General features: G+C 49.6%; 2 protein-coding genes and 1 pseudogene across 2 annotated transcripts; all 3 read right to left on the reverse strand.

Moving 5' to 3' along the window:
* Window positions 1–236: 236 nt before the first annotated feature.
* On the reverse strand, window positions 237–3,927 carry LOC130597444 (keratin, type II cuticular Hb4-like). The gene is made up of 7 exons (XM_057405991.1): window positions 3,604–3,927; window positions 2,924–3,132; window positions 2,274–2,334; window positions 1,528–1,623; window positions 1,111–1,275; window positions 841–966; window positions 237–461 (listed from the first exon to the last, which is right to left on the reverse strand). The coding sequence occupies exons 1-7, from the start codon at window positions 3,925–3,927 to the stop codon at window positions 237–239; spliced, it is 1,206 nt and encodes a 401-aa protein (XP_057261974.1).
* A 6,928-nt stretch (window positions 3,928–10,855) lies between these two features.
* LOC130597445 (keratin, type II cytoskeletal cochleal-like) lies at window positions 10,856–16,407 on the reverse strand (annotated as a pseudogene).
* Window positions 16,408–17,852: 1,445 nt separating this feature from the next.
* Window positions 17,853–22,300, reverse strand: LOC130597460 (keratin, type II cytoskeletal 5-like). Its single transcript, XM_057406012.1, has 9 exons — window positions 21,698–22,300; window positions 21,070–21,284; window positions 20,765–20,825; window positions 20,549–20,644; window positions 20,112–20,276; window positions 19,747–19,872; window positions 19,149–19,369; window positions 18,874–18,908; window positions 17,853–18,770 (listed from the first exon to the last, which is right to left on the reverse strand). The coding sequence occupies exons 1-9, from the start codon at window positions 22,178–22,180 to the stop codon at window positions 18,556–18,558; spliced, it is 1,617 nt and encodes a 538-aa protein (XP_057261995.1). The 5' UTR covers window positions 22,181–22,300; the 3' UTR covers window positions 17,853–18,555.
* Window positions 22,301–22,423: the final 123 nt, after the last annotated feature.

The following is a 22,423-nucleotide window of genomic DNA, read 5'->3' on the forward strand; positions in this document are numbered from 1 at the left end:
CTGGAACAGGGGAAGTTCAGGTTGGAGATAAGGAAGTTCTTCCCTGTGAGGGTGCTGGGACACTGGAATGGGTTGAATGGAGAAGGTTTGGTTGCCTCATCCCTGGCAGTGCTCAAGGCCAGGTTGGACACAGGGGCTTGGAGCACCCTGCTCTAGTGGAAGGGGTCCCTTTGGAGCTGGAGGGGTTTTGAGGTCCCTTCAAGCCAAACCATTCCATGATTCTATGATCCCACCACTCACCTGCTCTCCTCTCCCTCCAGCAGCTTCCTGTAGGTGACAATCTCAACATCCAGGGCCAGCTTGACGTTCATGAGCTCCTGGTACTGGCGGAGCTGCCGGCTCAGGTCTGCCTTGGTCTGCTGCAGAGCATCCTCCAGCTCGGACAGCTTCTGCTTCGCATTCTTGATGGATGTCTCCCCACGTTGCTCAGCGTTGGCCATTGCGGCTTCCAGCTTGGTGCACTGCAAGGAGCAGGACAGGGTGAGTATTGGCTGTCTCTTGCTACCTTCAAATGTGATTAATGCATTTTCAGGAGATGGGGTTAAAGTCTGGTTGTGGATTCAGCCCAGCAGTCCCTTCTGTTGGGGTTCGAGGGAGCTGGACTTGTAGTTTCTGTGCTCCCTTGTGTTGCTCGCAGGGGAACATCTGTAACTGCATCTGCCTTCAGGTACTGCATTAGCTGGGCTTTAATGCAGCTCTGGTTGGAGCAGCAGGGTCCCAGCTCATGGGATGTGCTACAGCACCATTTAATTTAGGTGTGGGAGCAGAACAACAATTCACTCTCTGCCCTGTTGAAACAACCAGACCTGGCTCTTGGTCTCACCACATCTTGGTGCTCACCTGGTCCTTGGAGCTCTTGACTTCTCCATTCAGCCTCTGGACCTTCCGTGTCAGCTCAGCTGCCTTGGTTTTTGTCTCTCGCAGGCTGTCAGTGTTTCTGCCTGCAGTAACTCGCAGCTCCTTGAACTAGAACAACCCAAAGGATGTCCCAGAACACACTTTGGGTTAAATCAGAGTAAATCTGGAGGGGGGGGATGGTGTTTCTCTGGGTTTGAAGTTGGTCTGAAGAGTGGAGCTGCACCCAAACCCTCCCTCTCCAGGTTTTCTCACCTTACTTTCATACCAGGCTTGTGCTTCTGCCCGGCTCTTGCGGGCAATGTCCTCATACCGAGCCCTCGCATCAGCAGTGATGCCCCCCAGGTCCAGATCTTGGCTTTTGTTCATCTTGATGACCACTGAAGTAGCAGAGATCTGGGCCTGCAGCCGGTGGGTTTCCTGGTGGTGACATGGGGTTGAGCTGGTCAGAGATGCTGGTCCCGCTGTGCTTCCAGCCCGGCCTCAAGGGGTGTCACCCACCCTGCGCAACTCGGTCCCACTTGGTGAGGACCACGCAGAGATGAGTTGCTGTTCACCCAAGGGATGACCACTGCCCTGTGCCACCCCTCTTCCCTTGTCCTTTGGGAGCAGTAGCTTCAAAATCCAGCTGGGAAATGCAAAGGATGCTGGAGTGATTGACCGCTGCCTTACCTCTTTGTAGATCTTTCTCAGGAATTCAGCCTCTTCTTTCAGGCTTCCCACCTTGGCTTCCAGCTCTGCTTTGTGTAAAAAAACATCGTCCACGTCCTAGAGATGCATTGAGGATAGAATCATAGAATCATAGAATAGCTAGGTTTGGAAAGGACCTTAAGATCATCAAGTTCCAACCTCCCTGCCATGGGCAGGGACACCTCACACTAAAGCATGCCACCCAAGGCTTCATCCAACCTGGCCTTGAACACTGCCAGGGATGGAGCATTCCCAACCTCCCTGGGCAACCCATTCCAGTGCCTCAGCACCCTCACAGGAGAGAATTTCCTCCTTAGATCCAATCTAAACTTCCCCTGTTTCAGTTTGAACCCGTTACCCCTTGTCCTGTCACTGCAGTCCCTAATGAAGAGTCCCTCCCCAGCATCCCTATAGCCCCCTTCAGATACTGGAAGCTGCTCTGAGGTCTCCATGCAGCTTCTCTTCTCCAGGCTGAACAGCCCCAACTTTCTCAGCCTAAAAGAAGTTTGTCAGTGAGTAGACCCAGGGATACCCTTGGGCTGAGGGACTTTGAGTGCTGGTACCGTGACCGTGCGCCAAGTCCCAATTACACCGTTGCTGCTGATTTGAGTTCAAGCGAAGCCAAGCTCCAGCTCCTGCTTGTACTTGTTCTGTGTGCTGCTGTTGGGAAATAAATCACCCCAAAGACCTGAGCCTGGAGAGGAGAGTTCAAACAGCCCCTTGCTCACCTTCTTCAGGGCAATAAACTTGCTCTCGGTGCAGGGCCGCTGGCTGCATTCGTCCTTGTACCTGCGTGGGAAAACGGGAGATCTCGCTTGCATCCAGTGCAATTACACCTTTGTTTGGGTTTCTGCAGGGCTCCTCTCAAGAAGTGAAACTCCTCGTTATTTTCCTTCTTCCCTAACAGTGTTTTGGGATCTCGTTCCATTGCCCATGGGAAAGCAAACTCGTTTCAGAGAGGTTTCTGTGTCTATAAAGTTGCAGCGGAGCTGTTTTCGTTTGACCTCTGCAACAGCAAATAACTGTTGAGCACTCCTAAATGTTAACGTCTTGGATTAGGAGGGAGGCAAAGAGAACCTGGAAGGGGAACATAGAATCACAGAATGGTTTGGGTTGGAAAGGACCTTACGATCATCCAGTTCCGGCCCCCTGCCATGGGCAGGGATGCCTCACCTTAGATCATGTCACCCTAGGCTCTGCCTCCTCTTCCTCCATCTCTGTAAACTGGAACCTTGTTTTATGTACCAAGATCATTTGCAGTGTACCAACTAGTCCTCTGGGAACCATTTACTGCTATGAAAGGTTCAGTCTCTGCGTGCTGACAAATCCTGAGCAACATTTTGAGCTCTGCACTCGCATTTCTCTGTTTTTTACTTACATTTTCTTGTTGGTATCCAGAAGCTGCTGGGTTGCTTTCAGGTCTGTTTCTAACTGGGCTCTGGTGCACCCCAGTGCTTCCATCTGCTTCTTCAAGTTCCCAATGTAAGCCTCTAACATGGGTGTGATGGTGTTCTTGCTGTGATTTTGACCCTGCAGAAAGCTCCACTTGGTCTCCAGCACCTTGTTCTGCTGTTCCAGGGATCGGACCTGAATCCCAGTGAGCAAAATAGGAAATGAAATGAGGATTGAGAGCTTGTGGGAGCCACTGTTTGTGCAACGGCAGTGAGATGTGTTCTTGGTGCTCGTGAATGCAGCGTTTCCTAATTGAGTGGCTTTTGTTCTGGGCCACCCTTGTGGAAAAGCACAAAACCCCAAAGTACTTCTGGAAATGAGAGGTTTGCATTAAATTGGGATGTGTGGAGAGGAATTGGGAAGGAACTGGAATGCTGATGAAACTGGGTTTAGCTTGTTCTGTAGTCAGGCCTAGAAATCAGAGCAATCCTTCCTGTGCACTGAAGCTTCCCCAGTGGCTCAAACCCACCCTGGTGCTCAACTGTCCCCCTGAAGCAAGCTGCCTTCAGCATCCAGAACGAGTTGTCTTACATGGATTCCATGCCCTTTCCATGCCAGACACCTCACTTATTGCAGACTTCAGCTGGGGAGGGGTTCTCAGCTCACCTTGTCAATGAAGGAAGCAAATTGGTTGTTGAGGGTCTTGATCTGCTCCTTCTCTTGGTTCTTCACCGTTTGCACGTTGGGATCCAGTTCCAGTCTGAGTGGCTGGAGCAGTTGCTTGTTGATGGTGATGGGTATGACAGTGCACAGCCTGGAGACTCCACCAACCCCATAGGCAAAGCCTCTGTAGCCAAACCCCATGCCAGCTGCACCAAAGCCACATCCACGTCTTAGAGGAGGACACCTTCCAACAGCCATTCTGGGCCTGGCGCATGCCGCACCATCGAGACCTCTGCTGCTGAAGTAACCCAAGCCGCAGTAGCCCATGCCACCACCCCAGCGACACCAGGCAGTGCTGAAACTACATCGGTTCCTGGGAAGAGCTACAGAGGAAGAACCCAAGCTCCTGCCAGCACGGCCAGAGCTGATGCTGCAGGAGCAACAGAACATGGTCAGTGGTGGGAGAGAGATGGGTGCAGTGATGCGCTGGAAGCAGATTCCCTCTGACCACAGTGCAGCGCCTTCTTCCTTTTATTTGGTGGAAGCTGGGGTGAGGCTGCATGAAACTTCCACAAAATGTTTGTGATGCAAAGAATGTGAACTGCTCAGCATGCACTGCGCCGGCCAGCGGGGACAGCAGCAGCTTTACCCCAGGAAGGCTTGAAGAATGCTGGTAGGTCAGAGGGGGCATGTTTAGAGGGGTCGTGCTGGTGAATTGTGGTGATAAAAAGGGGAGCATACAACTTGTACTGGGTTGGATGAAGTGGAACTGAGACTTGACAAAGGTAAAATGCTGTTCTATCAAAGGAAATCTTGATGCTTTGCTGGCACCTCAGCTTGCAAAGGAGAGAATGTGACTCAACCTGCTCTTTAATAAAAGCTAACAGTGATAAATGTGGGAATTAATGAACAGAATCGAGGAGGGAGGTTAGGGTTCAATGTTTTTTTTGGTTCTGCCTGTAAAAAGGCAACGTGTTTCAATGCCACGTCAACATCTGCTCCTCAGGGTGACTGTTCTGCAGGTTGATGGTGTTTTCCAATGCCATCCTTTGTTGTTGGGGGAATTGCTGGTTCGTTGCCATTGAAACCAATGCTTGGAACACTTCTGCAGAGGCGTCTATTGGCCAAATCCTCTGAAAAGTGGCGTCTCTTCCTCCCCTCATTGAAGACTGGGTTCCCACCTTGTTTGGGGCAGGGCCAGGCTTGGTCCTTCACCTCCTACGTTGCCCTCATTGCGGTGTCAGGGCTCGGACGCACGCGTGTGTGCATCCAGGTCTTTGGAAGCGCAGGGATGGGGCTGGCGCCGTGGTGTGGGAGGGCGGCGTGGTTTCTGTTCTCAAGGGGCAGGGTGGAAGCTTCAAACCTGTGATTTAGTTTTGTTTACTGCATTTCTTTCCCCTTCCCTATGCAGTGGTTGCAAGCCACACGAGCCATCTTTATTCATGCGCCATCTTCCAGATGGGGGAAGACTCAAGTGCCTGAGTGCATTAAAAGCTTTTGAGCCCTGCACTAGTGTTCCTCTGTGCTTTACTTACATTTTCTTGTTATTTGTAAGGAATTTGGGTCCATAAATGCTAGGAAGTGCCTTGGAAAGTGTCACTCTCTGGGACATGGGGTCTTGGTGGGATTTGCTGCAATCACAGAGGTCATCAAGCAGACTGGGAAAGGTGGTTTGGGGTTAGTTCATTGCTATTTCTTCCTTGCGAGCACCCTGCAGGGTTGTGCCAGCACTCACCTGCACTCCTTTCCACCCAGCAGCTTCCTGTAGGTTGTGATCTTGATGTCCAGGAGCATCTTGATGGTCACGAGCTCCTGGTTGTCACCCAATGTCCTGCTTTGCCTTCTGCAGGGATACCTCCAGCTCAGAGGTTTGCATTTTGCATCCTTGACAGCCACTTCCTCGTGCTCCTCAGCTTCAGCAGTGGCTCCTTGCAGTCTGATCTCTGCAGGTAGGAGATTTTCATCACTGCCACTTTGGAGAGTTGGGAGATCTTGACCCTGCCTCTGTATTCATGCACTGCTCTTTGTTCTGCTCTCAGACTCTATAGGGAAACCTCTAACTCCAGGATGATTCTCTCTGCCAAAGCCTCTTTGCTTTGGTGCATGTGTTCTCACTGCAGGTCTCTACTGACGGCAGTTCAGTTCTAAGTCGTAATAGACCTTTTTACTCTGTGCTCTGGATACAGGCACATCTTGGAGTGGAGCAGCTGACATGTATTTCATCGAAACTGGCTTTACTGCTCCCTTGCTGTAGTGGAGGGGTTTTGGAAAGCCACAAGCTGGGAACTGCCAATGGCACATTCTTGCTCCTGAGTCATCCCTACCTGGGCTTTGGTGCTTCCATGTTCTCCAGTCTCTGAATCACCAGCTCCATCATCTCATCCTTTGTGCTCTGCAAGCTGCCGTGCTTTTGCCAGTGGCTCCTCTCAGTTCCTCATACCGAGGAGAGAGAAAACGCCATGAAAACAAATACCAGAGGGAGGAGATGAGTCAATAATTAAACCTACTCCATGATTCTGGAGCCACGGTCCCGGATCTTGAGCTCGAAGAACAAACCTTTGTGACTGGGGGTCACCAATGACTCATTTACACAGCAGCAGCAGCTCTGTGTGTGAAGATGTTAACAGAGGATGTGTCACACGCAGCAGGGAGCTCGGGAAGCAGACCCTTACAAAGCCTGTTCAACCCAAATTCGGGAATCCGAGGAAGCAGAGCCCTTAGAAGGAGGAATAACTGCGTTTGTGAGTGCCCATCGTGACTCACCTTGTGGTACTCTGCATCCACCTGGCTTCTGGCAATGGTGTCATATTGAGCTTTGACATCATCGATGGTGCCATCCATGTCCAGGCTTCAGCTCTTGTCTGTTTGCACACTAATAGAGGTGTCCTCAATGGATGCCTGGGGCTGAGGGATTCCCTGGGGGCAGCAGCAGGAGTATCACTTGTCTGCACTGGAGGTGTTTTCCCTGTGGATCTCCATGGTGCAGAGATAGGGAGATGTGGTGTGCTGCCAGTGGGGTAAATCAGAGGTGATTCTACTGAAGTTAGGGTTCAAATGATATAAAAATGGGGCATTAGAGAATCAGCTTCTCTGCATGTAACAGCAAAGCTTGATTGCCATTTGCAAGAATGCTCCTGGAGCATGAAAGTACCTTCTTGCCCCCATTGAAGGCTCCCTTTTAGTCTAATGGTGGTGCAAAATGTCCTCATAAAGCTCAAATGGGTCCTGTCTGCAAAGTCAGGCTGCAAGTTTTGGCTGCTGTTACTGGTCAGCAGTTTGGCAAACGCACTCCCTGTCTCAGATGTGCTGTGCAGCAGCTTGCTATGGCTCTGCACTGGGCATCTCTTACCAATGAAGGATGTGCATTTGTTATTGAGGGTCTTGATCTGTGCCTTTTCCTGGTGCTTCCCAGAATAAAGGTTTGGGTCCATCTCCATCTGGAGAGGCTGGAGCTCATTGACTGTGACCTTGGCAATGGGTCCAGACCCCAGGGCTCCACTGACCCTGCAGCTGAAGCCAGATCCACTGTAGGCCAACACCATGCTTGAGGGGCTGTAGTTGTACCATGGCTTGGTACACTGGCTGTAGTACAACTACACTGGCTTGGGCTTGCAGCCTGCAGTGACACCAAGGCTTCTGCTGGCAGAGCATCCCAGCCTGGGGTACCCCACACCACCACCTCCCCACACTGTCGTTCTTGGGGTCACAGCAGAGCCAGGGCTGAAACTCCACATGCTTCCAGCTCTGGAGCAGATGGGTTGGATTGGCAGGATGGGAGACTGGCTTGAAGGGGAACAGAGGCAGAGGGAAAGGCTGAAATGATCTGGATGATCTTAAGGTCCTTTCCAACCCAAACCATCCTATGAAAGCAGGAGGCAATACGGGCATTAATGCGACCAGAAACCTCTGCAGGGAGAACTTTCACCTCTTTCTGTCCCAGGAAAACAGGCTTTGGCTGCACAACCAGCCCCCAAAACTGTTTTCTAAGGATGTTTATGAGCGTAGGTTGGTTGGTAATACCTTGCTCTCCACTGAACAGTGATCTGAGCTGCTCTTAAACACACACCTATTGAGTTATGGGCTGCATCTGGGAGGGAATCCCTGGCCCCATAAAAGCTGCATTTGCAAACCTCCCTTTTTTATAGGAAGCATGAAAGAGAGAAGCATAATCAATCTTTTGATGTCTGTGGGGCACTGGGAGTGGGGGAAGGAGCGTTGCTTTGTTTTACATGTGGGAAAAGAAGAATCCGAGTTAAACTCTTGGGAGTATTCTAGGGATCCAAAGACTGGGGCTGGTTTGGGTTGACACGAGTTTGGCCTTTAGCCAGACTCGCTCCTTTTGTCAGCAGAATAATTCACCCTTTTCTTTCTTTCTTTGACCTCTGTGATTTTGGTTGCCTCAAACGCAATCTTCTCACTCCCTCAGGAGCAGAGGTGGACCTGCACAAGCAGATTTCTTGGTGCTAGAGCTCTGTTGGCCTGTAACTACAAGCAGAAAACAGGTACACCAAGGGGGCATGGGAGCAGGGAAGGATTTTCCAGCTCAGACCTTTGCATTAGCCAGGAAAAAACCAAATGCAGAGGTGGAATAGATGGAGGTCCTCAAACTACCTTTGTGCTTCTGTCCTCCACTGAATGCCCTGAAGAGGGAGTCTGTTGTTTTCCCCAAGTTTCATGGCATGGGATCTGCCACCAGTCAGATCCATGGACACCCCTCATCTTGCTGCTTGCGGAAGTGTCCTCCATGGGGAACAACTTATGGAAGAAGTGGTGAAATCGCTTGGGAATGTAAGTTTGGATGATATCAATATTCATCTTTCAGCAAAGGAGAGGGGGTTCAGAGAGACCAAAATGCAGGAAAGGCGGATAAATCTTTCCTAGAAAACAAACCAGGTGAAAATAGAAGTGAAGGGGCTGTTGGTGGGAGCCTTCTCAATGCTCTTCCCTCTACTGGGATAACACCCAGGGCTTAGCCCTGGAAACCTCAGCCTTTTCTAAAGGTGCATTTGCTTTAATGTGATTTTTCTTGCCATTCACCATGGCCCGAGAATGTTCCGCTCCATGAAGAGCATCAGGGAGAAGCTCCTATGTGCAAGCCTGAAAGCTGACCTGCCTCATTCAGCCACACAACGGTTTCGGATACAGCTGTGTGGGAGTTGTATGTGCTAAAGCACTTATTGGGACTGAGCCTAAAAGGCTTTCAGAGAGCTCAGCATCTTCCATGATTGGGCCCTGGATGCTGGAGAGCAGCAGCTCCACGTGAGAGCCGTGGAATGGAAGAAGTCATGTTGGCTTCTCTTCTCACTTTATCTCTTGGGGTTTTAACTACAGACCTGAGCAGAGCTCAGCTTGTCTGAGCCAGCCCGGCTTCGACCTGCTGACCCAGCAGAAACCTCAGCTCTGGAGCATCTCACTGCCCTGGGATCGCATCCCTGTTGAGCACTTGGTCTGATGGCTCTGTTGGCTGCTCCAGGGAAGGGATGGAGAGAAATCCCTCCTGTTTGCCCTGCACAAATGAGCCTTTCCAGAAGTTTAGCTCTGATGTGTGGGATCCACCTCTCCTGACTTTAAAACACCTTTTGGAGCGCTCCTGCAATGCAGATGACTCCAGCCAACTGCCTAGAGCGCTTTCAGTCCCACAGAGGGAGGTGCTACTGGGAAACCAATCATCTGACCCAAAATAGTCTGGTTCTGTCCTTTGACTGGCTCAGATGTAGGCGTTTATGGCCAGGTGAAACCAGCCCCACCTTCTGGTCTTGCCCTGTTGGCTGTGCAGAAAGAGTTTGGGTATTGCTGCCCTGTGATCCCTGTCTCCAATATTCCCCCTGCTCTCCGGGGCTCAAATGGAGGAGGAGATGGGAGGCTCTGAGTGACAGCGAGTGCCTATGGCAAATCTAAACCTTGCTCTAAAATTACACTTGGAGGTGTATTTGGCACAGAAAGCCCACGCTGCTCGTGGTAAATTTGACTGCAGTTTATTGAAGAAAACACCATAAAACTCACCCAGTTCAATGGGAGCAGAAAATGAGAGGCAAGGAGCTGGTTACGTTTTTGGCACGTATTGTCCAACCCTCCTCTTTCCATAAAAAGAAAGGAAAAAATGAAAAAGCCAAGAGCAAAGGTGTTAAACCAGAGGTGTTTTTCCAGGTTATGTAAAATTTATGCTGTTCTTCCTTTTTGTTTTCCCTGTATTTTTAACCCCATCTCTGCTTTAAGCTCACTCTGGCAGGTGGAACATAGAATGGTTCGATGCTGAGACAAGGTCTAACGACCTGAGGTTACATGGTGATATGATATGTACTGGGTGGGTGAGGAATTGGATGCTACAGAGAGCCAAGCCCTTGTATGGAAATGAAGGCTGCATTTTTGCATGTAGGTAGAGCTGGAGAGCCCTGGAGTGAAACAACCAATGCAGGAGGAACTAGGAAGCAGAGCAACTTGCTCTATGTTGGAAGATGCTCCGTTTTCATTCTTCAAGCCTTTGGGGTGAGCAAGCCCAGCAGTGGGGAGCAGGGTTGGTTAGGTGATGGGACACATTCTGCTTTTGTGTATGATGGTGTAAATGGAAGTCCTGCATCTCCTCTGGATTTGCATCAGGCCACTGGAGCCTGGGAAGCTGCCAGTGGAGCTCTAACCATGGCACCCATTAATGGGAGGGTTCATTACTCATTGACAAGCAGCTTCTGGTCAGCTGCATGAGGCTTTATGCAGAGGAATTAGTTGGACTTGGAGGGACCTCTCTCCCGGGCTAATAAGCAGAGCTCGGAATAGGTTTTCCCCTCATGGGAAGGTGATGAGCATGGCTCTGTGGATGGTGTTAACAGCTTTGTGCTGGTGGCAGGAGACTGTTCCCACCTCCGTAGCCGCTTCCAGATGAGACCATGACTGTGATGGGAAACAGTGAGGGTTAGCTGGTTTGGAACAGTACAAAGGAATTTCAACCTTCAGTTCCACACATCCCTGCACAGGCTACCACTGCTTGTAATCTGTGGCTTTTCTTCCTATCCTGCAGCGGTCCTGGCCTTGGACATCTGAGTCTCCCAAGAACAATCTCAATGTACAAAGCCTGTCAAGTTCAGAGCTGGGCAGAGAAAAGATGTTTTTTGGCCTCCCCAGATTGCTGCAAACCCCTAATACTCCATTTTTTTGCTGGTAACTCCTAGGTGCATATCTCATTTTCATTGCCTTATCCTCAGTTCCAGGTACATTTAAGGAATAACTCAATGGATACCCCATCAATGGTTTACAAGCTGGATTACTTACAAATATTCACTGCCCTAGCTCCTTCTTCAGCCAGCCTGGAAGAGAAGACAGAGAAGTAAGGGCTTGTTATTTAGGACAATTTCAAGCAGCAGTTTTGTGCCAGGGACATTGGATAACTGAATGGTCCTTTCCAACCCAAACCATTCTATCTGTTTAGGAAAGGGGGGTGTTCTCACTGCAGGTTTGTGTGGCTCTTCCCTCTCCTGTTGCAAGGCAAATGTGAAAACATCAATGGCTTGGGGCATTGTTTGGTTTGCAGAGGGAGCCGCTCACCTGCTCTCTTCTCCCTCAAGCAGCTTCTTGTAGGTCATGATCTCGATGTCCAGGGCCAGCCTGACGTTCATGAGCTCCTGGTACTCCCAGAGCAGAGCATCTTCCAGCTTGGCCAGTTTTGCCTTGGCATCCTTGATGGCCAGTTCATCGCTTTGCTCAGAATCCGTGGTGGCCATTTGCAAACTGGTGTGCTGCAAGAAGTGGAAATGGGTCTGGTGGCTGCTCAGTGGGTTTGGACCCCCATTTCCAGCCATGGAAATCGTGGAGATGGAGGTGCCCCCATGTCTGGAGGGGTCCTGTGCACCATGACCATACCTGTTTCTTTACACTGTCAATTTCTGGGTAGAGCTGCTAGATTATCTGGCTCATTTCTGAGATGTTCCTCTTGGTGTTGTTGAGCTCATCCCCGTGATGGCCAGCCGTGGGCTGCAGCTCCTCATGCTGATATGGGAATAGAGGTAAGACACCAGGGCGCAGTCAGATTTGGGCAGGAGCTTGCAATCACTGGTAGAGATTGACCATGCTGTGATTCTCAATGCACTGGGTCTTCTGTCTCTTTCTGTGCTCAATCCAAGCTCTTCTTCATGAGCTGCAGCACATTTCCTTCCTGCCTCTATCTCTTGATGCTCCTCCATCTCTCATTCTCAAATTAGCATTCAAGAAACTAAATAAAATCCCATCCAAATTAACTTAACACCTTCCTCCCCTGTTATCTCTGCTTGCACTCCCCAGTATAAAATAGCCTTTGGGAAATGCTGAGCAAAACTTTTCCACTCACCTGATTGATTTCCATCGTCACCTTGCTTTGGTACCAGGACTCACCTCTGCCTGGCTCCGGTTGGCGATGTCCTTGTACTGGGCTTTGACCTCTGTGATGATGCTGTTTGGGTCCAGGTTTTGGTTTTTGTCCGTGGACAAGGACCATGGAGGTGTCAGAGATCTCAGCTGAGGCAGCTCCTGTAAGTCAAACAAATTCATACTTGATCCCAAATGCTGTGTGTGGTTGTCCCAGAGATGATGTGTGGTGGAGGGATGGGAATGGGGAGGAGCTGCAGCTCCAAACAGCTCTCTCAGACTGGTTCTATCCTGTTGGTAGCAGGGAAATGGGGAAATAGAACTGGGAAATGTGGGATGTTCTTACTGCTTCCTAGAGGGCTTGCAGGAATTCAATCTCATCTGTCAGTACAGCCACCTTGGTCCCCAGCTCCACTTTGTTCACGTAGGCAGCATCTGCATCCTGGAACCACATCACCAGAGGCAGTGAACCAAACCTTGCCTATCTGCATCCTTGTACAAAGACCAGTTGTCATTTAGCATGAACCTTTAGAGACAGACCAGAACTGAAGACTTTATTGACCTTAGTGCCTTTGAACAGAGCCAACAGTGAACTGATTTCTTCTCTCTGCCTTTTCTAGTTTTTGACAAGTCAGAAGCCACTGAAATTCCTGATTTTCTTGTCAGTGCACAGAAAGATGATTTGGACAGTGCTTGAAATCATGGAAGTTCCTTATTGCATCTCCTGCAGGTAGGATCAGGGGGTCTGTGGAGGGTGGGATTGTATACAGCAAGGCTGCAGAAGTGGCAGAGCATCTAGTATGGATGACACAGCTCTGATCCGGAACCTGGTGGATGAGGGTCCTGAAACGAGGATGAGATATTGCCAAGGACTGACACCAGCACAACTGGGTGTTTCTGCTTCGAGGAGGGATGACTACACATTTGCTAAGTGCTCTGCCCAGCTTGGCACTGCTGGATAAAGAGGGTTATTTGCATTCAAATGTATTTTGCCTTTAAAAAGTGTGTCTCTTCTTTGTTGTTGCCTCGCCTTATTGAGCAAAAACAAAGTCATTCTCTGCAGTCATGCGCTTGTTGATCTCCTCTTGGTACCTGTTGGGAAGGGGAGATGAGCATCCCTTTACAGCTTCCATGCTGCAACTCACCTGGTCCACCATGCGCGTGTGGGAATCCCTCCTCCATGCATTCATTTTGGGTTGATTTTGGGGATACTGAAGAGTCTGTTTCCAGGGGCATTTACTACCAGTGCATAGATCTTTGGAGGAAACAACAAAAATAGCTACCCAACGATGCTGTATCCTTGCTATGTCAGTGCATATGTTATATGTAGCGTTATTAGATATGTGTATGTCACTGACTGTGATAGAAAGACAGTCCCCTTGGGCTAGGTGGTGAGAGGAAGCCATCTAAAGAAGCTGCATTAAAGGCCTTCATTAAAGGCACGTTTTACCCTCCCAGAAGTTCTTGCTGTGAATGGGAGCTTTGTCCTCTCCCAGTTTTCCCAGGCCAGGAGGGCTGGGTGGAGCCATGGCTGAGCTCATCCCCACCACACCTCTGTTAGTCAGAAGAGCCCGCATCTCTGACGCCAGCTCCCGAAAGCGGTGGCTTCGGGAGGGCTGGGGATGGCCAGCGAGGAGGGGGACCTGGGCAAGGAGAGCCAAGGTCTGGGCCATCAGCAGTGCGCAGTCCTGCTCTTGGGAGAGGATGAAACCCAGCAATAGCCGCTCAGATGAAATGGGGAAATGGGGGAGATGAAAGACAGGGGTTCAAAGGAAGGAGTCCGTGCACCTAATAAAACATTGGCCCTTCATGGCCATTTCATGGGGAAAGATTTGTTCACTTCAGGAATAACCAACCCTTAAAATCATTCCCATTAAGCAAAGTCCTAGCCTGTATTTAGATCTCTAATCTCTTAGGCACATAAAAGAGGAAAACTAATTTGGCATATATCTGATTTCTAATTACCATATGGATTAGTATTTGACTCAGAAGAGCAAAGCATTAGGAAGAATACTTTGGGAACCACAAAATTTAAAGTAAATAAAGGTGAGAAGAACAAATTCCAAGGAAATGGGGACAGAAGCAGTGACGTCCTTTTGGTTGGTGAAGGCATTGTTGCCACATCAGTTGATGGTTCCTGCCCAGTGGTGTGTGTGATGTAATTGAGCTTTTAACCAAAGATACCCTGATCAGGAGCCAGAACTTTGACACATGGAGGCAGAGTATTAAAGTCTGAACCTCTTTTATGATGTGGCTTTTGGTTGTCAAAGGATTTCTTGTCTGAAGTCAAGGTGCACCCAAGGGTTTCTTCTCAGCTGCTTTGCTGGTCCAGACTGTGCTAATGTTAGAAATAGCTTTTCAATGTAATGAGGACACTCTCTGGCAGAGGTAACTGATAGCAGCTGGGATTCATCTCAAGTCAGCTACCTGGAACTTGGCTGTTTTGGCTAAGCTCTATTCTTTGGGGTTTCTTTTGTAGCTCATGGAGAAAGACATTTATCTCTGGAATGTCATTTGTCCCATCCTAGAATGAATTGGGGAAGTCCAGATGGCTGACTTGTAGAATCCCAGAATGGTTTTGGTTGGAAGGGACCTTAAAGTTTATCCAGCTCCAGCCCCCTGCTATGGGCAGGGACCCCTTCCACTGGAGCAGGGTGCTCCAAGCCCCTGTGTCCAACCTGGCCTTGAGCACTGCCAGGGATGGGGCAGCCACAGCTTCTCTGGGCACCCTGTGCCAGCGCCTCAGCACCCTCACAGGGAAGAGCTTCTGCCTTATCTCCAATGTGAACTTCCCCTCTTCCAGTCTGAACCCATCACCCCTTGTCCCATCGCTCCAGTCCCTGATGAAGAGTCTCTCTCCAGCATCCTTGTAGCCCCCTTCACACCCTTGTAGCAGACCCTGATGTCCTACCTGGCCAAACTGACACAGGACAAAATCTGTGTCCTTTTCTGTATTAAACGTTTCTGAAGGCACAGAGAGCCGTCAGGCGTCTCAAAGCAGATTGTGGATGATGATTTCACCTCCCCAGGGCAGTCGTTCCTGTTCCGATGCTACTCTTGGGCTAGAGGCACTGCTGTAAAGGCAGAAAGTGTCACTCATGATCTCCCAAGAAAGGGAGAGCAGAGGGATTTTGGCAGAACGCGCGTGTCCTTGTTTTGAATTGCAGCCTGCATGAGCTCTCCTCTCTGGTTTTTCTGGTTCCAGACTGACAATTTAAGCTCCTTACTTATTCACAGCCACTGAGCTGCGCATCCCTCGTGGGCATGGTAGCAGACATGAACACTTGGGAGATGTTTTTGCAGAGTGCAAAGAGTGGATGAGAGTGGGAAAACCTCCTCCCAACAGCCTGGAGAGTTCAGGAGCTGAGCTGAAACTCAAGATTTCAGTGGCATTCAGTGGGGTGGAAGCAGCTCCTGACTTTCAGAAGCACTAAAACTCTCATCTAATACATTGGTACTAAGGGATATTGTAATAATTAAATTAAAACAAATCAAAAAGCCAGCAAAAGCACTCAGTTATAATTAATCTTTCTTTTTAGACATTTCTCTCCTGGAAAGGAGCCCACACCAGTAAGAAATGTGTCTTTTCAGAGTGCTCAATGGTATTGTTGAGATTCAGGTTTCATCCTGGTCTGTATTAAAATGACTGCACAGGAGCTGTAACCAGTTAAGAAGAACTGGAAGTTTCCTCCTCTCTGTGTTGCTTACCTGTTCTTGAGGTCTTCAACAGCATCCTGCATAGCCTTCAGCCCTGAGCTGAGCTGCAGCCTATCCCCTCCCAGAGCCTCGAGCTGTCTTCTCATGTTGCTGATGTACGCATCAAACATGGGTTCAAGGTTGTTTTTCACAACTCTTTGGTTTTTCAAGAGGCTCCATTTGGTCTCCAGAACTTTGTTTTGTTGCTCCAGGAGCCGCACCTGAAACCCAGAACAATTTAGATCGTTTGGGATCATCGACTCCAAACCTGCCTCAATTTCGTGAGATGGGGGCTTAAATGGAGGGGAGTGTGTGTGTGTGTGTGTTGGTTTTATTTTCTGTAATTTAAAGTGGGCTTTAGATGGGCTCATCAGCAAAAGATCATTGGAAGGAGGATTTGGAAACCAGGAGCAATAGTCACTGCAAAGAAACCTGGAAAACTAATTTGCACCATATCCAGCCTGCCCAGAGGCCTCCGACACCAAGGGCTATGTAGACAGTCTGGATATGGAGGTAACAAGCTGTGCATCAAGGGTTTGGGATTAAATTGAGAGTAGCTCTGATCCCACTCTACAGGCAATGACAGGCAAGCCAGGCTGGGTGAAGTGGAAGGCGTCTTTCCTTGTCGATGAAGGAGGCAAACTTCTTGTTGAGGGATTTGATTTGGTTCTCCTCCTCCTGCCACACTCTCTGCACGTTGGGGTCAATCTCCAAGTTAAGAGGTACCAGGAGGTGTTGGTTGACCATGACCCCTTGAATACCTCCAGGGCCACATCCTCCTCTGAACGCAAACCCAGCTCCAGCAACTCCATGTGCCAACCCGCCCTGACCTGACCCATAACTGTGTCCTGACCTAAAGATGCTCTCCACTCATGGAAATCCTCTTGCTTGCCCCTAGGTTACAAAGGCTCCTCCTGCCAAAACTGCTGCTGATCCATCCCATGCCTCCACCACTGTTGCGAGACATGGAGCTGAAGCTGCTTCAGTCAACGGGCATGGCAGCAGAAGCAGCACTGAAACCCCAGTGAGTCCTCCTGACCTCATGACAACCGACTTCTGTGCCATTGCTCGTTGGTGGCAAGAGCAGAGAGCAATGAGGTGAGATGGCAGATGAGTAGAAGGCTTTGGGAGTTTGGATCAGGAGTCCCCTCTGACTTTTATCCTTTTGGAGAGCTGGGCTTGCTCACAAAGGACCGCAGCTCTGTTTGCTGAGCTCATCGGTTTGCTATGCTGGCATGTGGCCACCTTCCCCAACCCGTTAATCACCAAGTCACTAATGCAATGGGCTGACAACCTGCAGGCTCATAAAAGTAACCAGATTTTCTAACCTATATTTTTCAAAGCAGGAATTATTACTGGGGGAAAAGAATATTTACATCTGGAAGTTCCCTTTAGGCTTGTTTTTAACTTGGTTAATGGTGTCAGTGCCCATGGAATTTAAAGTTGATGTTGCCACAAGAGGGAATCCAGAGATGTTGGAAGTGCCAGTTTGATGGGCTTTCCTATAGAAAACACTGGCTTTGCTCCCTGGTTACCAGCTGTCTTGGGGTAGGAGCAATCTGTCCTGATGCAGGCAAGAACTCGGATGTCTTAGTCTGCACTCCTCATCTTTGCAGGCAACTCTTCATCTGCACTGATAATTTGGGGTGTACCTCTGCCTTTCTGTTGGCTGCAAAAGGAGCCTGGATGCTTTGCTTAGCTGAAATGCTGGGTGATGAGATAGCTAAAAGTACATGGCTCCTTAGAGAGAAAACAGCCCTGTCAAAGCCCAGGCCATCAGGTGGCTGTTTGATGCTGTTATGTTTAAATAACAACCAAATATCAGTTCTGCTGCTGTCAGTGGGAATAGGCTCCAGAGATGCCAGGGAAAGATGGGCAGGTATTGAAAAGGACGGAGGACGAGCCGTTTCCTTTCCAGTAGTGTGGTGGTGTGCTTAGGTCTGGAGGATTAATGACAAACTGGTGTTTATTGAACCACCTTCTCTTTAGGTTAGGAGTCAGCATGCCCCTGATGAGTGCCACGTTTACCTGTAGTGCTTTAGGCCCTCGGCAGGGTTGTGGCAGAGACCGAGCCAGCACAATCTGCTGGGGTGATCTCACCACGTTCAGTTTTCATGGGTTTCTTAAGCTTTGGTTTGTGTCGGAGATCAGAGAAGGGAACTAAACCTTCCTTCCCTCAGGGTCTTTAACTATCTCACAGCCTAGGTCTGCGGACATTATTCTTCCCAAAGAGGGTGAGTTTGGTGCTTTAATGGGTCTTTTTCATTTCTAATTATGGTAATGTCAGTGAGGGCATGTTATTAGCCCCTGCAGCTGGTGCATGTACAGAACAGCATGAGCCTTCTTGGGAAAACCTGGATTTCTATCCCTACGTGACTCGTCGCATAAAACCTTGAACAATTGCAGGGGTTGGGGCATGATCAAGGTGGTATGAAAAAGCTGAGATGCAGTAATGTGGAAATGAAGATAGAGGGATGTTGTCTCTAGTACCTGCTAGGAGGAGTGGCTATTTCCCCATCCTGTGGAAGATACTGATGCTAAAACACTTTGCTCACACAAATGGGTATGGAATATCCACCTGCTCTATTCCTGTTGGATATAAGAGTTCTCCATGGAGTTGCAGTGGAAGGAAAGGTCTCAACTCTTGTATGGCTTCTTTTTGCCTTCTGTCAACCATGCTTTTCCCCAAGGTTCTACAAAGTAATTGGAATTAAAAGGCATGTATGACAGATTTAATTCCATCTGCCTTTTATTAGACAAACACTGGGAGATGAGGATTTTGGAGGGTCAAAGAACAAACAGGAGCATGACGTGTTTCATAAATAAGGACAGCTTTCACTTCCAAATCTTTTCAGGTAACAGGGAAAGGATTGCACACAAAATGAGAGGAACCTGGCACACACTGGCTAACAGTGCTCGTCTCTGGCTCTAGTAGCATCTCTTGGTTGAAGAGGTGGTGGAGACGTACTTCATGCTGGAACTGCTTCCACCCACCCGGCATGACCCAGCTGCGCCTTGTCCGCTTCCAGAGCTGAAGCCCATTCCTCCAGCACAGATCCCACCTCCGACACCACCACTGCTGCCTCCGAAGCTGAGACAGTTTCCACCTCCATATCCTGTTCCTACAGTGGTTCTGGTCACAGCTGCAAGAGGAAAACACTCTTTAGAGGCATCCACAAGCAGTGGGTTCTGAGTGGCAGGGAGGTGAATGTGAAAGTTACCAAACTACCTTTAGAAGTTACTTACAAATATTCACCGTGCCAGCACCTTCTCCAGAGAGCCTGTTGGAGAAAAATGAGCCAGTGAGAATTCAAGGGGAACCCATGAACAGGAGCTGGCTGAAAAAGGCAGAATACTTGGTGGAAGATGCAAAGTTAGCGTCTTCCCGAACAGCTCATCTTCATGGGCAATGGCTTGCCTTTAAACAGGTTTCAGGTTTTGTGAATGTGGGAAGTCTATACCCAATAAGGGTCTGCAGCTCCACTGCACCTCTGGAAGCTGGGATATCCAATTGTCCCTACCTGCACTCCTCTCCCTCCAGCAGCTTCCTGTAGGTCGCGATCTCGATGTCCAGGGCCAGTTTGACGTTCATGAGCTCCTGGTACTCACGGAGCTGCCGGGCCAGGTCTGTCTTGGCCTTCTGCAGGGCTGCCTCCAGCTCCTCCAGCTTGGCCCTGGCATCCTTGAGGGCCAGCTCCCCGCGCTGCTCAGCATCAGCGATGGCTGTCTGCAAACTGGCGCACTGTGGAGGAGAAATGGTGGTGGTGTTCCTTACCTGGAGCATAGACCAGTTCCTCGTACCCTGAGGTCATGATGCTTGATCTACATGCAGAAGGCTTTGGGTAAACATCTATAGGTGTGATCTTAACAATCACTGAATTGATTCATGTTCTGAGACAGGCCACAACCTGGATTTAAGCTAACTGCACACCTCTTAACATCTCCTTTACTAATGTTGCATTAAGTTACTCTTAGTGATGTTACTGCACTGACGTATTCATTCCTGATCCAGCAGTACTCACTGAGACTCATTTAGTTTTATTCCCTGGTGTTGGCCGGGCAACCAAGAGGTTAGACCACAGCAGCAGGTAAGCCTTAGCCATTCACACTGCCTTTTACCTGCTTCTTCACGCTGTCGATTTCAGACCGCAGCCGCTGGACGTGGCGATTGAGCTCAGAGATCTCCTGCTTGGTGTTACGGAGGTCATCCCCGTGTCTGCCTGCTGTAGCCTGCAGCTCTTCGTACTGCCACCAAGAGAGAGCAGTCAGTCAAGGTAAAATACATTGGTTTTAGAGTGGGTGGGTGTTTGCACTCAGAAGCATGCTTGTGTTCTCAATCCCAAACTGGCACTTCCAAACTTTATAGGATTATTAAATTGGAAGGCATCCTGTGTTATAGAAATCAAGGAGGGACCCATATGCCCATGGGGATTTGGAGGAGGGAGCGTGGTTCTCTCATCGCTGAAGCCTTCCTAGGCACTCACCCTGGACTGGTACCAGGACTCAGCCTCTGCCCGGCTCCGGTTGGCGATGTCCTCGTACTGCGCTTTGACCTCTGCAATGATGCTGTCCATGTCCAGGCTGCGGTTGTTGTCCATGGTCAGGATAACAGAGGTGTCAGAGATCTGTGACTGCATCTGGGACAGCTCCTGCAAAGCAGTGGGTATTTCGGTGGGTTACAGGTGTGAGATGTGAGGCTCCTCAGAGGGAGGAGACCCCCATAGTCAGAGGGTAGATCTGGGTGGACAAAGGGGTTTTTCCAAGGTAGTTTCAGGCAGGGCTAAGACAGAAGGTGAAATGGGAAAAGCATTGAATTATTTAGTGCAACAGAATGGAAAATAATCAGTCCTGAACTTCTGAAGGGGGAAAGGAAGGCCAGGGCATTGGAAACTGAGAGAAGGATGTAAATGCTGCTGCTTACGGCTTCATAGAGGGCTCTGAGGAAATCTATCTCCTCCATAAGGGACTCCAGCCTGGCTTGCAGCTCTGTCTTGTTCATGTAGGCAGCATCCACTTCCTAGAAGAGGGAAAACATCACAGTAATGACGTGGGGTTTGGAGAAGCAGAGGAAAAGCTGGAGAATGTGTATCTCGCTATACTGGTGCAGAGGTGGGAGGCACAATGTGCCTGCACCCACCTTCTTCAGGATCACAAATTCATTCTCTACAGCCGTGTGCTTGTTGACCTCCTCTTCATACCTGCAGGATGGAAAGGGAGGGTTGGTCTGGGCTTGTACAGTTTTGTTCCTTGGTCTCTTAGCCCCAAAATCTTCTGCCTGTGACTCAGCCAGGGGAAGTGAGGCTGAGTATGTCTGATACTAAACTTAACCTGGGCCTTACTCAGAAGATCGTATCAGCACGTGTCCCTTGTTTGATTGCACACATGCAACAGTGAGCTGTCACAGCCCACCCTGCTCCCTAGGCAGACCATGAATGGACTTACTTGTTCTTGAAGTCCTCAGCAAGGTTTTGCACCTTGCTCAGCTCCCCTCCCAAGTTCTCCTTGTCGGTCAGCAACTGGTTCAGCTGGCTCCTGAGGTTGTTGATGTAGGTCTCAAAGAGGGGCTCAATGTTGTTTCTGACTGTTTTGTTCCCCTGTTCTTGCAGAAGGGCCCATTTGGTCTCCAGGACCTTGTTCTGTTGCTCAAGGAATCGGACCTGGGTAGAGAAAGTAGATGTTTCACAAACGGTGATTTTAGGATGGTTGTCCTTAGAGAGGAAAGGTACAATCCTGCTTGCTGGAAGGTGGGGGCTCTTCGGGCTCAGGGAACAACTGACAATTTAGACAAGCAAGGAAGCATTGCACATCTGATACTAACATTCCTGCTCTCTTTGCAAACTCTGCTTCCTTACATCCTGTATCACCATTTTCCCAGTGTTGGCTGGTCTCATCTCAGCATTAATGCAAGGGTTGAGTGGTCTCAAAGCTGAAACCTTTTATTCCTGAGCTGCTGATGTTAGAAGTGTCAGTACAGGAGTAGCAGAATTGCTGATAAAGATACAACTTGCCCTTGTTCTTGCTTCCCCACTGAAGAATCAACAGAGCTTAACCAAGAAATCTTATGTCTCACCTTGTCAATGAAGGAGGCAAATTTGTTGTTGAGGGTTTGAATCTGATCCTTCTCATCCTTGCGGATACTCTGGATGTTGGGGTCAATCTCCAGGTTGAGAGGTTTCAGAAGGCTCTGGTTGACTGAGACTTCATGGATGCCTCCAGCTGGGACAGCAGGGAATCCAGGGCCACCCATGCCACCACCAAACCCGAAGGCACCACCAAAACCACAGGGGTTCCCAGTGCCAGCACCAAAACCTGCAGGTCCATAGAAGCCACCATCTCTTCCAGCTACGGAGATCCTCTTGCATCCACCAAGGCTGTAGAGGCTCCTGCTTCCAAAACCTCCAGCAAATCTTCCATAGCCAGCTGCGGAACTGCAGCTTCCACCTTGGGATGCAGAACGCAAGCAGAAGCTGGAGCTGCTGGCATTTGGGATGAAGGCAGACGCAGCACTGAAGCCAGTTTTGATCTGGTTCCTTGCAGCACACTGGCGAGACATGGCCACTGATATGAGCAGGGTGAGAGCAGTAGGAAGAATTAAGCAGCGAGGAAGTGGATGAAGGCAGAAAGGTGAATTTGTGCTCCCCCAGGCTGGGACTGGCCCTTTTATACCCTTTACTAGCTGGGGATGGGTCTGGCGTGGTGCTCATCTCACTGATTAACCGGGCTCGGCACACCCAGCCCCATGCAGCCAGTGAGTTCACCGTGAGCACAGGCACGGAGGAAGCACTCACAAAGTGCA

The sequence above is a fragment of the Pezoporus wallicus genome, unplaced genomic scaffold (assembly GCF_028554395.1).
Source record: "Pezoporus wallicus isolate ANWC-B61680 ecotype Strahan unplaced genomic scaffold, APGP_CSIRO_Pwel_v1 contig_9772, whole genome shotgun sequence".
In the NCBI taxonomy this organism is placed as follows: domain Eukaryota; kingdom Metazoa; phylum Chordata; class Aves; order Psittaciformes; family Psittacidae; genus Pezoporus; species Pezoporus wallicus.